The following is a 13,337-nucleotide window of genomic DNA, read 5'->3' as shown; positions in this document are numbered from 1 at the left end:
CCAGGAGCTCAGGGCTACAGGAGAAGGGCTGGGGACAGAAGGCCACGCCATGAAGACTGCTGTGGGCACCCAGGTGTGGCAGAGAGCGACGAGGAAAAGTGATGGCCACAGCCCCGTTTGACCAGCGACATGAAAACGGTAGCACTTCCAGCGTTAAGGAAGACTTGGTACAACTGGAATTCACGCATAGGGCCATGAAGGCGACGTGGCAGCCTCCGCCCTCCACTTTGCTTAATTCTTCACCTTGTCTAAGACCCCAGTGATGAGGAGCGGCTGCCACCAATTCTCCCGTCTCTGGTGTGGTCGCAGTTGTCCCATGGTTTACACTCAGAGATTTCAGACACCGTCTTCTTAGACTGATCGAATCCGTGGCTAGGAGGCAGAAGCTGTACAGATGTGCCACCAGTCTCTGGGCCAGCCAGCGCTTTAGAGAAATGGATGCTTCCAGAGCAACACAAAAAACCAGAAAGCGCTGAGAAATGTCCGGACTCCCAAACTCTCATGTGCCACACCCACTTGTGTCAACACGGTCAGCTCCAGGGCACTTCCAAGGAGTTGATTTTTTTTTTAATTGGAAGCTGTCTCTTTCTCACCCAACAAACAAGCATTCACATTCACAGCTAAGATGTTTTCCTCTTATTGTTCCTGTAACCAGAGTAGGGAGGCAGGAAAGGGGCTCATCTGTTTCCCGTGGGGGCTCCTGGAGCCTGAGTTCTGGGGTCCCTTGGTTTTCAAGGGTCAGGAGTCCTTTTCAGCATAGTCCTTATTTTACTCCTTCCCAATGTGAGGCTGTTAGGAGCATAATTAGTCCATTGAAAATGAGCTGAAATGAAAAAGCCCAATATATTCTTGTAGGAGGTACAGACAAGGGGCTTCTGTATGTCTATTTCAGGGTGACACGGGTAGGCTCGGCCTGTAGTGGCCTTGTTTGCATGGATGCCATTTCCACTAGACAGGAGCTATGACTGTCCTTGGAGAAGTAGTTGGTATACTGAGTCAATGCCATGGTCAAAGTTAAAATTGCATCTGAGTGAAACAGGCAGGAAGGCTCTGTTCATGACTTTTGCAGTAGCTAAGAAGACCTGAGCCAACTTTACCCAGCCAAAGGTCTGGGCAGGTTTAAAACGTAGGGTGAAGGCATCATAACCATCTGGGTGTACTAATTGGTCTTCACAACTTTGAACTTAGGAGGCTGGGTGCTAACTCCTCAGATGCTCATGTTTCAGAACAACTGGTTCTCAGTCCTCAGAAAGACATAGTGTCAGAGAGTACTCGTACTATGCATGAGGTCCTAGGTTCAATCCCCAGCACCTACCCTCCAAAACAAGAAGGATATTCCCACATTGCAAAACTGAAGAAGCTGGATATGTTTCAAAGGGGTAGAAAAAGAATTTACAACTGCAAATTTTCTACAGCAAATTCCCTAAGAAAAGGAAGCTTGGGACCTAGAGTCAGGAAGAAACTTGCCTAAAGGTCAACCCGGTTGGGGAGAAGGGTAAGGTTGTGTTGGCCACCTTCGAAGGCAGTCCTTTATAAATGCACCCAAGGTTCATCCCCACCACTTGAGAAGGACCTTAGTGATACCCAAACCTGCAAGCACACAATCCTGGAAATTCCAGGTGCCCGTGTTTCGACCTTCCCTTGAATAGCCCATTGAAAGCCATGCATGAATGTTTCCTTTTATGCTGTCAAGCAAGAATACCTCGGCTGATTAATCCAATGAGCATTGGTGGGGCATCTGGTCAGTGCCAGGTACCACATGAGGCCCCACGAGGTAGAAACTTCCCTGCCAGCAGGCCTTGTGGCACCTGAGGAAGCAGGCAAATAAATGGACATTTTAGATCTACTGTGAGCACCTCAAAATATTAAATGTAGGATTACCATTTAGTCCAGGTAACAACCCAAGGAGAGAAATCACGCCGGCACGAAATGTGCATGCAAAGCAGCATTTCCCACAGTCACCGTAGGATGGAAACCTACCAAACGATGAGCAGACGAACAAAACGCGGCCTATCCTGCGATTCAGCGCTCCTCAACAGTCCAAGGGAATCAAAGCTGATATGTGCTTCGCCATGGACAAACCTCAAAAAAAATTCTGCCAAGCGGAAGAAGCCAGACACATCCAGGGTGACTCTGACTCCACGCAGTGTCAGGAGGATGCGAATCTGCAGAGAACGCACAGATGAGCATCCACCTGAGGGCTGGGCTTGGGAAAATGCGAATCATTCTTTGTGGGTGTGAGGCTTTCTTTTGGGGTCAATGGAAATGTTCTGAAATGGTGATGGTTGCACAATCTTGTGAATAAACTAGAAACTACTGACTCAGATAGATAGGTGACAGATGGGTGTGCATGTGTGTGTGGCGCTAGGCATCAAATACAGGCCCGTGCACATGCAAGGCAAGGGTTCTACCAGTGAACTACACCCCCAGCCCTGAAACAAACAATTTAGATGGGCAGATCGGAAGGCGAGTATATTGCACCTCAAGAAAAGCTGTCCCATGCACATGTGTAAAACGAGAGAAAACAAGGTGGGCATGGTGGCGCATGCCTGTAATCCCAGCATTTGGGAGGCTGAGGCAGGAGGATCCCTGTGAGTTCGAGACCAGCCTGGGCTACATAGTGAGTTCCAGGTCAGACTCAACCACATAGTGAGACCCTGTCTCAACAAACCAAAATAATAAATAATAATAAATAAATAAAACGCGTGAAATCAGCCTCAGGGCTCTCGTCAAAAGGAATCTGAGGCAGAAAGGAAGACATCCAAAAGGAAGTATGGGCTGAGTGGACATTCACAGGGCCTGTTAGAACGGAAGCCACTGCCACAGGCCTGAGCAGGAAGCCTCCTGGGGACTCACAGGCATCGAGTAACTGCACAGAGCACGTGGAGGGCCTGGGCCCTGGGACAAGCTTGGCCTTCCTCCCCAAGGGGCAACACACAGCAGGTTACCTGGGGCCAGTTCTAGCACTGCCCTTGCTGGGTTGCACAGCCGTGGGCAGATCCCGTCACCCCTCCGTGCCACCAACCCTGCCCCTCTATTGTAGCTCAACGTGCAGATGGGAACTAACGCATCACACGTGTGTTCGCCAACATGACACAGTGGCAAACCACGGGGCCATGTTAAGCAGGCAGTCCATGTCGGGTTTGCAGGAAGACCAGCTCCCAGCGGTGTGCAGGGAGAGTGGGACTGGGTGTGAACCCACCTTGCTACTGCAGTCACCTGCAAGGGCAGCGTCTGCAGAGGGCAGGAGTGGCAGGAGCGGCAGGAGCGGCAGGAGAGGCAGGAGAGGTGCGTTCAGACAGCATTTGAAGGGTTTTAAGAAGTACAGTTGGGGCTGGGCATTTAGCTCAGCGGTTTGGTGGCCTGCCTTGAAAGCGCAAGGACCTGAGTTCAATCCCTGGTACCCCCCGAAAAAAATTTTTTTTAAAGTACAGTCATTAGAACATACTGACCGGTGAGCTCCAGACGCTGGGGCAGGCGGTGTGTTTGTTGGACGGCTCCTGAGTGTCCACTCCGGGTACCTGGGTGCCCGGATGCTGAGATGGAGCAAGGGAAAGCTCAGTGAACATGTCGTCGGACCAAGCCCCTGCAGGGTGCTCTTCTTCTGACCCTGAATTCAGTACTCTCTCTTCCTCCCCCACCACTGGAACTGTGCCCCTGCTCCGAGGCTGTGACTTGTTACACTGGGGTGTCTACTGTCCCCAGGAGGCCACCTCCGCCGCACACTCAGCCGTGGGGAGTGGGTGCCGATGCCCTAGATGGAGAGAAGCTTCTGAAGGGGCTGAGAGGTTGCAGAAAGCAGCCGTGGTCGGACCATTTCTTGGAGCAGCTGTGTGTGGCCAGGAGAAATCTCAAGCCTTCAGGCGCGTAAGAAGTATAAACCTACTCGTCCAGACCTGAGCTTGATTCCCGTGTCAAGCTGCCGTCCTTCTGCCCAGTGAGTTCTGGATCTCCTGCCTCTTCCTCCCAGGCTGCCTCCGAGAGAACAGCATGAGGTTTGTGGTTCTTCTCTAGGGTCTGTGGTCCCCAAGGCATGGAGTGGCAGGGAAGCCGGACTGGGTCACCCAGAGCCATAGCACAGCGGTTGATTAGCCCAGGGCCTGGGAAGCAGGTGTGGCTTAATATTGTGGCCCACATGAATGGAACCAGCAAGGTGAACAGTCGTAAGTCATCACAGACGGTTCCGGCAGCCGCTCTTTCACCCAGGAGGCTCATCCAGGTGGCCGTGTCCTCGGTGCCTCCCTCTCTCGGGGCCATGGTGTTGACCGGCTAGACGGATCCTTGCTGATGGGTCCTCACGCGTGCGGCTCCTCCTGCCGTTGACATTTATTTCTTGGCCAATGGTCGAGCCCTGGCAGGATGTTGACAGACAGGTCCTAGGGGAAGGGAGCTTCGGGCTGGTCCACGAGATTTGGGTTTTGGATCAAGTGCTGGCCACTAGAAAAATGCTCAACCATGCCCGAAGGGTACTTCTTCAGGATGGTTCATGATAAATGACAGCGCCAGGACCATGGCCAAGGGACTTGCCCTATTGGCCGACAGAGCTCCAGTGTCACTAGTGACCCTATTTCTAGGAGCCTGCTTCCGCTGTGACATGAAGAGGGGATGTGTGAGCTTCTGAGGCGCTACAGCGAGCCGCCAGCCTTCTCAAATGCTGCGCCCCAGGCTCGCTCTCTTCCTCCCTGTCTCTAAAGGGCTCTAGGACCCTGCTTGGTGGTACTCAACGGCAGGGGTGTTTGCCAAGGGAGGTGTGACCTGGTTATCATCAGGATGGCCCCAGGCTTGTGCAAGTGTTACCAAGTGGCCGCTCCATACCTGAAGATCCCCCTGTGTCTGACGTGTAAAGGAAAATGATCCCCCCACTGCCTCGGGACTCAGCCTTGGGGACTAGTGTCCTGGCCTCCCTGGAGCAGAGGCAAGAAGCCTGTCCTTGGTCTCAGAATCCCGACTCATTGGGTGTGGATGCTGGAAAGGCCACTTCCAAATTGTCCCAGCTCCCAGCTGGGACAACAAGCTCCGCTTCTGTAGAGGTTTTGCCAGGTGCCAAAAACATCTCCAGGGCCCGGCCAGGAGCAGCCAATGAAAACCACAGCCAGGAGCCCTCCCACTCCCCCCGTGGTATCCCGGCCTCCGCTTCTCTCTTGCCCTCCTCTCGCCGTCCTGCCTGACTCAGAAGTGAGGACCGGGCAGGTGGTGGCATCGGAGGCTGCAGAACGCCTCACCTGCCTGTGGATCCAGGGAGCCTCCATCCCCAGGAAGATGCCTGGGAGAAAGGCACTCCTCCTGTCCTGCCTCTCGGCCCTGGTGCTGCTGTCCAGTGAGTACGGGGAGGCCCAGGGCAGACTGTTACCACCCAGTGAGGGTTACCGCACACAGGTGGGACTGCGCAGGTGGCGCAGGGAGGAGAAAGGGCTTATGAACGTGGCCACCTCGGGGTCCATGTGTGCAGGAAGGCAGAGAAGGAGACCCCACTTGCCTGGTGGGCTGCCAGGACATCGGCTCCTTGGCTGGCACATGAGGCACAGAGGGTTCCACCCACAAGGCTCAGTGAGCCACAGCCTGCAAAGCACTTCTGCGGCCCTGCCCGGTGCCTGGGCACCCCTGCTGCAGTGCCATCCTGTGTCCTTTTTCCTAGCGCTGCGGGAGGGGACCAGAGCATCGGTGGGTGGCAGGCAGGCGGCAGAAGCTCGGGAAGGTGAGTGTGGAGAGCCCATCTGGTGTGTGGGGTCACCCGGGTCCCTGTGCTGGCTTTGATGGGCTCCTCTCCAGTTCCAGGTGTGCAACAGAAGATTTTCATGCAGGAATCAGATGCCTCGAGTTTCCTCCAGAGGCGTGGCAGGCGGTCCCCCAAACTGCACGGTGAGGTCAACGGTAAGGGCGCTGGGTGACCTGCCCCCTGCAGCAGAGAACCAGGGGTCATCATGGCCCTAGGGCATCGGGGTGCCGCAGCCCCACATTAGAAGTGTGTGGACTCCCTTGGCTGTGGGCCACAGGTTGGGCTCAACGCATCCTTAGGGCATGGAAGAGAGAAGCACAGGGACGCAGTCCATACACCCAGCAGTTATAAGTGCTTCCCACGTCAGAAAGGGGAAAACGTGGACAGGGAAACAGCCACGCTGATCCAGAGGGAACACAGACTCTGGTGCGTTTCTGGGCGCCTTGACACAGCGCAGCCTAGAACAACACTGTGGTGTTCAGGGAAGGGGCGCAGGGGCAGCCGCGCGAGAAGTGTGGGCTTGGTGATGGCTGTGCTACTGACGGCCTTGCCGCTTCCTCCATGACCCTGTTTTGCCCATGAAGCCCCCGAGAGAGCCCTGGGCAGCCGGCAGTGCTGCTGTGAGTGTTTGTTTCCTGCACGCTTGGCCCGTGTGCCTGCTGTACACCCTGCTGCCGTTGTAGGCGTGCGAGTTTCCTACCCTGAACTTGAGTATTCGGAGACTCTGAGCCCCAGCTGTCCTGGCAGGATCTGCGGCTTTGACTCTGTCTTTGTGCCTGAGGATGAATGAACCCTTTGTGTCTGGGGTACACTCAGCAAGGCGACTCGCTCAGTGAAAATAACAGGGCTATTTTCAAATGATGGGCAAGGACAAGATAGAAATGCCTCGAGATGGGATTTGTTTTTTTAATTGGCTAAGTTATGACCACATTAGAAAAATCTCCAGACCTCATAGGACTTGGGCTTTAAGTCGGTCAAGGCCAAAAAACACTGAAGAGCTGTGATTAGGTCTTTCTGATTGTTTTGCTTTGCTTTGTGTTCATTCATTTGGGACAGAGTCTCACCATAGCCCAGGCTGGCTTTGAACTCAATCCTCCTTCTGGGGAGCCTTCCAGACTTCTGGCGGGGGTGGGTTGCGACTGTGACGGCAGAACAGGCAAAAACCTTCTCCCTCTGAAGCTGACTCAGAACAGGAGGCGCAAGTGGAAGCCTGAGGTCTCGCCCTGGCTGGGAACTCAAGAGCCTCAGGCCCCACAGAGGCCCAGGACAGCCAGACAGCCGCCTCTAGACACCTTGTCAGCTCCCACGGACAGGGTGGGATGGGGCAGGGAGGCTTCAGCCAATTTGAACTCGGGACTGGGAGGTGAGGATGACTTCTCTAATCTGGGGGATAAAGGTGCAGGTTATTTGGGGGTAAAAAAGAGAACAGGATGAATGCATGCTCTTGAGAAGGGACTGACACTGTAGGGCAAGGTACAACATACACACGCCTTTTCCCTCAATAATTAAACCTCTCTTATCCATTGCTGCATCAAAGCTGAGATTCTTGGTGCCTCTGCAAAGTCAACCTGGGAAGGCTGTTTCTTTTCAGGGTGAACAGGGGAATGGGTCCTGGCTCAGAGCGCACTTACTTCCTAAACCCAAAGCCCCGCCCCTCCATCTCCCCCAGCTTCCCTTTGGGGGTGGTCACCATGCCTCTGCCAGCCTGAATCTCCTCCTGAGAACTTCGCAGGGTGCAGAGACCAGCTGAACTGTGCACTTCTTCCTCCAGACCAAATACTCCAGCAGCTGTGGGTAAAGGCAGAAGTCTGGGAAGAAGCACAGGGCTCACCTCAGTATCCTAAGACCAATATGCAGATACCTCGATTTTTAATCTGTTAAATCATATAAATGTGACACAAATAATGAATATTTATATACTGTAGTACCTTGGTTCGTGACCTTAATTTTTTCTATGAATTTGGTCGCAAACCAAATTGGATGAGAACCGAATCAAGTTCATTGGTCAGGCTTAATGCTGACCTTATAGGGAAATTTGATTTGGTTCCTCCCTCTCTCCCTCTCTCCCTTCCTCCCTCCCTTCCTTTCATCTTTCTTTCTTTCCTTCCCACCTACCTCCCTTCCTTCCCTCCTTTTTGCTACTGGGGATTAAGCCCAGGGGCACTCTAGCCCTTTTGTTTTATTTAGAGACAGGGTTTAAATTCCAAAACTGTCCTTGAATTTGTGATCCTCCTCCTGCCTCAGCCTGCTGAGTAGCTGAGATTACAGACATGTGTCACCACACCCAGCTTCTGACTTTTATCCTAGCAGCTGTGATGTTTGGTGGAACTTTCTCCTCCCCTCTTCCCTCCCACTTCCCTTCCTCTCCCCCTCCCCTCCCCTCCCCCTCCCTCCTTTTGTGGTCTGAGCTGAACATCAAACCCAAGGCCTCACACGATAGGCAAGTGCTATACCACTGAGCCACCCCAGCCCCAAGCACTGAAACCTGTTTTTAAATCTTCTGTCTTCCTCATAACTGGACAATAGGCCTCCTAGTGGAAAGAGTATCTTTTGTATATGCCCCTTTAAATTCCAGTTTCAAGCCCAAATCCTTGCTGTGATAGGTGCTCAGAAATGTTGAGTGGACTTAAGGTATTAAGCAATGAGATTACTTTCTTTTTGGGGCAGGTACCAGGGATCAAACTTGGGTCCTTGCGCTTGCAAGGTAAGCGGCTGCACCACTGAGCCAAATCCCCAGCCCCTCAGTGAGATTACCTTTAAGTAGTATTAGCCCTTTATGGGATTAATTTTTTGATCATGAGATTTCAGGTTTTAGTGGCCCCACATACCTGGATCGCACCACGAAGTTCATGACCTAAGCTAAATCTTTTTACCTGGCAGCCTCAGTCCCCTGGTGTAAAGCCGGTGACTGGATGCCCGGGCCTCTGGGCTGTTTTCCTTCTTTCTCAGTGGTACACGATTGCAGAGCACGATGCTTCCATTCCCTTTTGGAGTTGGTACACGTGCATAACACATCTTACTTCCTGTTTTCCTCCCCTCCCTCCATAGCTCCATCCCCTTCCAGTTTGAGAAAGATCTAGGGGCTGCTGTCTTTATTTTGCTCTTTATCTATAGTTTGGGTTTCTCAGATAGGAGAAACTGTGATATCTAGGATTATGTGGCTGATGTACTTTGCTTAACACTATGGTCAAGTCTGAAAGTCCTCAGGGAAGCCCCCAGGGTCTCAGCAGCCAGACTGGGCTTCTCTGGGAGAATGCCGGTGTCCCCTCCCTGCCACTTCGCTGGGCAACACCTGCCTCTCCTTTCACAGCGGAAAACAGGCAGAAGCTGCGGGCGGATGAGCTGCGGAGAGAATATTACGAGGAACAGAGGAACAAATTCGAGAATTTAGCGGAGGAACAAAAAGATGGTACGAGCTCTCCTGCCAGCGTCCTGTTCCATTCATATCCACGGGAGACTTGAAAGAAGGGAGGAGCTCAGAGAAGCAACTACTCTGAACCCGAGAGGAGACGGAAGAGGAGAGGCTGCTCATGTTGCCAGTGGCTGGGGGACAGGGGCAATGGGGGAATTGTGCACTGCCTGTGTGGATGTGAGGCCCTCTTCCTCTTTCCTCCTGCTTCAGGGTCACTGTGGGGGCCTCTGCTTAAGCTCCCTAACTCGTGGCTTGGCGCCAGGAGGGTTGGGCGGGCTTCAGACTCCATAATGGCTCTGGGCACTTCTATACCCTGGAAAACCAAGGCCGCCCTTTACCTATGCACCGCGAGCCAGCCAGCGAGAGAACTGAACTGAAACGCCTTGTACCCTCCCCCACTGATACCCGAATACTCACATCTCCGGCCGTCCTGGGCTCCAGCTCACTGCACAGCATCAAGCTCCCCACAAGTTTTAGCGTGGCCTCCTGATGCCCTAACTCACCCGCCGTTAGCGCCCTCTTTAAGCCTTGGCCTTTGGTCACCTCCCAAAAGTGTGGGAACGTGAGTGCCCGTCTGACCCGGAGCTGCCACACCTGTTCCCACCCTCAGGGGTCCTGCGCGTCCTCAGGGCCTGCTGGGTGCACCAGGGCCTCTTTGCTGGGCAGCAGTGGGGATGGGTGAAAGAAGGCTGTAGCTTTGAGCCAGTCTCCTGCTGGGTGGGGCCTGTCCTTTCTCTGCAGTGTCCCACGGAGTCACCACAGCCAACAGCCATCGGGTGTTGAGTAGGGATCAGACCAGCAGGCAGCGGGGGCTGTGCGGGTGCTTATTTCCCTTTCGATCTTTCTCCAAACTCAGGCTGAGAGGCGCCTGAGCAAAACCACCTGGTTCCACCTGGTGCTCACTAGCTCAGCAGAGCCCAGCTGGCCTCACTCCTGCTGAGTGAGGTGGCTCTTCTCCTGCCTGTAGCTCTGCTGGCCTGGGAGGAACCAAAGGAGCAGCACATGTGTCCCTAGGGCTGGGGCCACGTCCACTGGCCTACAGGTGGCACCAGGCTGAGCCCTGCAAGCAGGTGTTGGGCTCTGGCCCTGGAAAATCAGCCTTTCTTGGGGACATAGTGGGAAGCACTCGGGCTGTCATAACGTAGAAGTGAATAACCCTATTACAGATTTGTTTGCCTGCGTGGACAGCTCAGGGAGAGCTGTTTCTCTCCCTCTCTCTCTCTCTCTCTCTTTTTTTGGTACCGGGGATTAAACTCGGTTCCTTGTGCTTGCAAGGCAGGGAGCAGAACCACTGAGCCAAATCCCCAGCCTGAGAGCTGTCTCATTTTTAAAAACAAGATGTGGCCTCCAAAATTCCTACAGTGTGAGTTTTGCTCATACTATTCACAATAGCTTTTTATGTTATGCATTTTAAATGTTTCAGGCCCCAGCCTTTAGCACAGGGTGGAAAGCATTCGCTGTTTCCTTTCAATGGGTCAGGTTAGGGATTAGGCACACACAGGATGACAGGTCCACTTAGAAGATACTGAGGTCAGGGCCCCCACCCACACCGACCCAGAGGCACCCGCAGAGCAGGGCTGAGGCCTTTTGGCCAAGCACTTGCTCTGCCCGGCCCTGCACAGCACCATCTAATCCCTACCACCCAACCTGAAGCAGCCCTTGTACTTTCTACAGTTGGTCTCTGAAATCTTCTCTGAGCCAGGAACTGGCCACACGGAGCGAGGACAGTGAGACGCAGCAGCCCCCACAGGTCTCTCAGGGATCCAGACAGAAGGAGCCAAGAGGCAAGCAGGTCGGGCTCACCCGGGGTGAGGTGTTAAAGTAGGTAGTCCCCATCTCAGTGGCCCCTGGCCCTGCCCTAGAAGGTCTGTGCTGCAGCCTGATCACCCGAGTCCTCACCCTGGGGCCATGCTCAAAGCACCCGTCTTCTGAGCCTTTCTCCAAGCCTCCAGCAGCTGCCTGCAGCCAGGACCCGACCGTAGCCATATTGCCTGATGGAGCCAACTCATCTGAGAATGGTTAGTGGTAGGTAGATGCGTGACCTCTCCCAAGTTACGCTGCACGAAAGGGTTGCCAGTCACCTCCTGCGGCCGGGTCATACTCTGGAAGAGAGGGTGGTCCACAGAGCTGTGGAAATGTCCAAAGGGACAGCTGTGGCTCCAGCCTGGGGAGCCAAGTACCCTACTAAGAGATTTTCACTCCAGGCTCCCACGGGGAGGACACACTGGCAGCAGTGAAGGCGGCTCCAGAGGTGGGGCCCCTGGGGCCCTTCCCTCCACACGAGTCTGCTCCACAGGTGCCCAGGGCCACGGGGTCGTCCCACTGGGCCCCCCTCTTGGCCAAGGTCACACGGGGTGCAGGTTCACTAGCACAAAAACCAGGCTCCATGCTGAAGTTCTCATTTGGGAAAGGGAGCCGAGGAAGGTATTTGTAGGTCTGTAATCTTCAGCATCATCTTCTGCTAGGATTCTCATCCTTCCTCCCAACGTTGTTCACGAACACTTTTCTTTTTTAAATTAGACAAAAATAAAGAAATTAAAGTATCTATACCATACGTATATAATTTGCTACTTTAACCATTTTGAAGTTCACAAGTTGGTGGCATTTAGTATATTTATTTTTATTATTATTATTTTAACTGGGGATCGAACTCGGGACCTTGTGCTTGCAAGGCAGGTGGTGGCACCACTGAGCCGAATCCCCGGCCCTCGTATTCTTTTTTATGTTCATGCCTTTGCCTATTTTAGATATTGCATATACATCAGATACACAGTATTTGTCTTGCTGTGTCTGGCTTTCTTCACTAAACATGTTTTCAAGGGACATAAACCTTGGAAATATAAACCAGAGCCCCATGGCTTATGGCTGAGTCATATTTTATCATACAGTTACACATATGTTTAGATTTACATACACAGCATGTTTTGTTCACTGGTTTGTGGATGTTGCTTGGATTGTTTCTGCCTTTTGGTAGAACTGTGCTACTGTGCTCTGAGTCCCAGTTTTCCGTCCCATTGTGTAGGTTCTTTGGAAACAAATTGCTGGGTAACACGGCCATTTTATGCTTAACTTTCGGAGGAGTCTCACAAATGCTGCTCCAGCATCGGAGGCCTGCGACATCTCTTCCTGTTCTCTGGCTCCTTCGGAGGCTCGTCGGCACGTGCCACCTTGTCCTCTCAGGGCGGGGTGACCTCAATGTCAGAGTCCTTTCTGTCCTCACAGTGACTCACTTTTTCTTCCCAGAGCAGGAAGAGAGGAGCTGGGAGGCCGTGGAGCAGTGGCGACAGTGGCACTATGATGGGCTGTTCCCTTCCTATCTCTACGACCGCCACCACATCTGACCCCTCCTGAGGCTGCCGGAAGGAAGATTGTGAAGCAGCCCCAGACACCCTGGGCCCCCAAGTCCCTTTGAGGGTCTCGGCACTCCGTGGCCCTGGTTAACCCATGCCTCTCTGTCCCCCGCCTTCCCAGGCCCCGGCTTCAGCTTCCACGTGGATAGTTTCCTGAGTGAGCAGCTGCCTGTGGCTCCTCTCAGACCAGAGCCACGGTGCTATCCCCTGGCCGGGCCCTGGATCCCAGAGTAGACGCCTGTCTGACAGGATGGCCACAGAATCACCGTAGGGAGCAACACCTCCATGTTTACTCAGAGCTTACAAATAAAGATGCTGAACCAATCACTCCTCAGATCTCCTCAGTGCCGCATCAAATTCTCTCCCCCGTGTGACAAAGTTCATTCTCAGGGCTTGTTTGTTGGAAAGCTTGTTCTTGAGGACTCTAGCTCAACTGTCACGGGAGAACATCCCAGAGGATAAGCAAACACCAGTGCTTTACTTGTGTCTCTGAAAAGCTCTTCCTTTCTTTTTCTTTCTCCTTTCTTTTCTTTTTCTTTTTTTTTTTTTTGGCAGTGCTGGGGCTCAAACCCAGAGCCTCATGAATTCTAGGCAAGCAGGCACTCTACAGTGAGCTACATCTTGCCCTTTTTATTCATTTATTTTGAGATAAGGTCTTGTTAAGTCGCCCAGGCTGGGCTCCCACAGGCAGTCCTCCCGTCTCAGCCCCTGGTTGTTGGCGTGCGCTGCCCTCCTGGCTGCTGACGAGTCTTCGAGGTCAACCACGAATTTTTAATTGCACCATTCAGAAGCTGGGGTTGCAGCAAGGCAAGCTGTGCAAACCAAGTCCCATTTGTCACCTCTCTCTCTTCATAGTGTC

General features: G+C 53.2%; 1 protein-coding gene across 5 annotated transcripts; it reads left to right on the top strand.

The window, feature by feature from the left end:
* Window positions 1-5,144: 5,144 nt before the first annotated feature.
* Window positions 5,145-12,789, top strand: Ucma (upper zone of growth plate and cartilage matrix associated). 5 transcript variants are annotated; one of them, XM_010621279.2, is made up of 5 exons: window positions 5,145-5,317; window positions 5,636-5,695; window positions 5,776-5,871; window positions 9,027-9,125; window positions 12,372-12,789. In XM_010621279.2, exons 1-5 carry the CDS (start codon window positions 5,260-5,262, stop codon window positions 12,467-12,469), a joined length of 411 nt encoding a protein of 136 aa, XP_010619581.1. In that variant the 5' UTR covers window positions 5,145-5,259; the 3' UTR covers window positions 12,470-12,789. The 5 variants fall into 5 exon arrangements, with proteins under 5 accessions (XP_010619581.1, XP_010619582.1, XP_010619580.1 ...); XM_010621280.2 differs by having other exon boundaries at window positions 5,770-5,859; XM_010621278.2 differs by having other exon boundaries at window positions 5,770-5,871.
* Window positions 12,790-13,337: the final 548 nt, after the last annotated feature.

This window comes from Fukomys damarensis, unplaced genomic scaffold, assembly GCF_012274545.1.
Source record: "Fukomys damarensis isolate Sample0158 unplaced genomic scaffold, DMR_v1.0_HiC HiC_scaffold_19, whole genome shotgun sequence".
Taxonomy (NCBI): Eukaryota; Metazoa; Chordata; class Mammalia; order Rodentia; family Bathyergidae; genus Fukomys; species Fukomys damarensis.
The sequence above is the reverse complement of the archived record's forward strand: the minus strand, read 5'-3'. Positions and strand labels throughout refer to the sequence as shown.

Bases quoted from the DNA above. Each gene is read 5' to 3' on its own strand.
- Ucma (XM_010621278.2), top strand. From the start codon at position 5,260: ATGCCTGGGAGAAAGGCACTCCTCCTGTCCTGCCTCTCGGCCCTGGTG. The intron at 5,318-5,635 runs GTGAGTACGGGG...CCTTTTTCCTAG, and splicing joins GGCCCTGGTGCTGCTGTCCA to CGCTGCGGGAGGGGACCAGA. The intron at 5,872-9,026 runs GTAAGGGCGCTG...CTCCTTTCACAG, and splicing joins ACTGCACGGTGAGGTCAACG to CGGAAAACAGGCAGAAGCTG.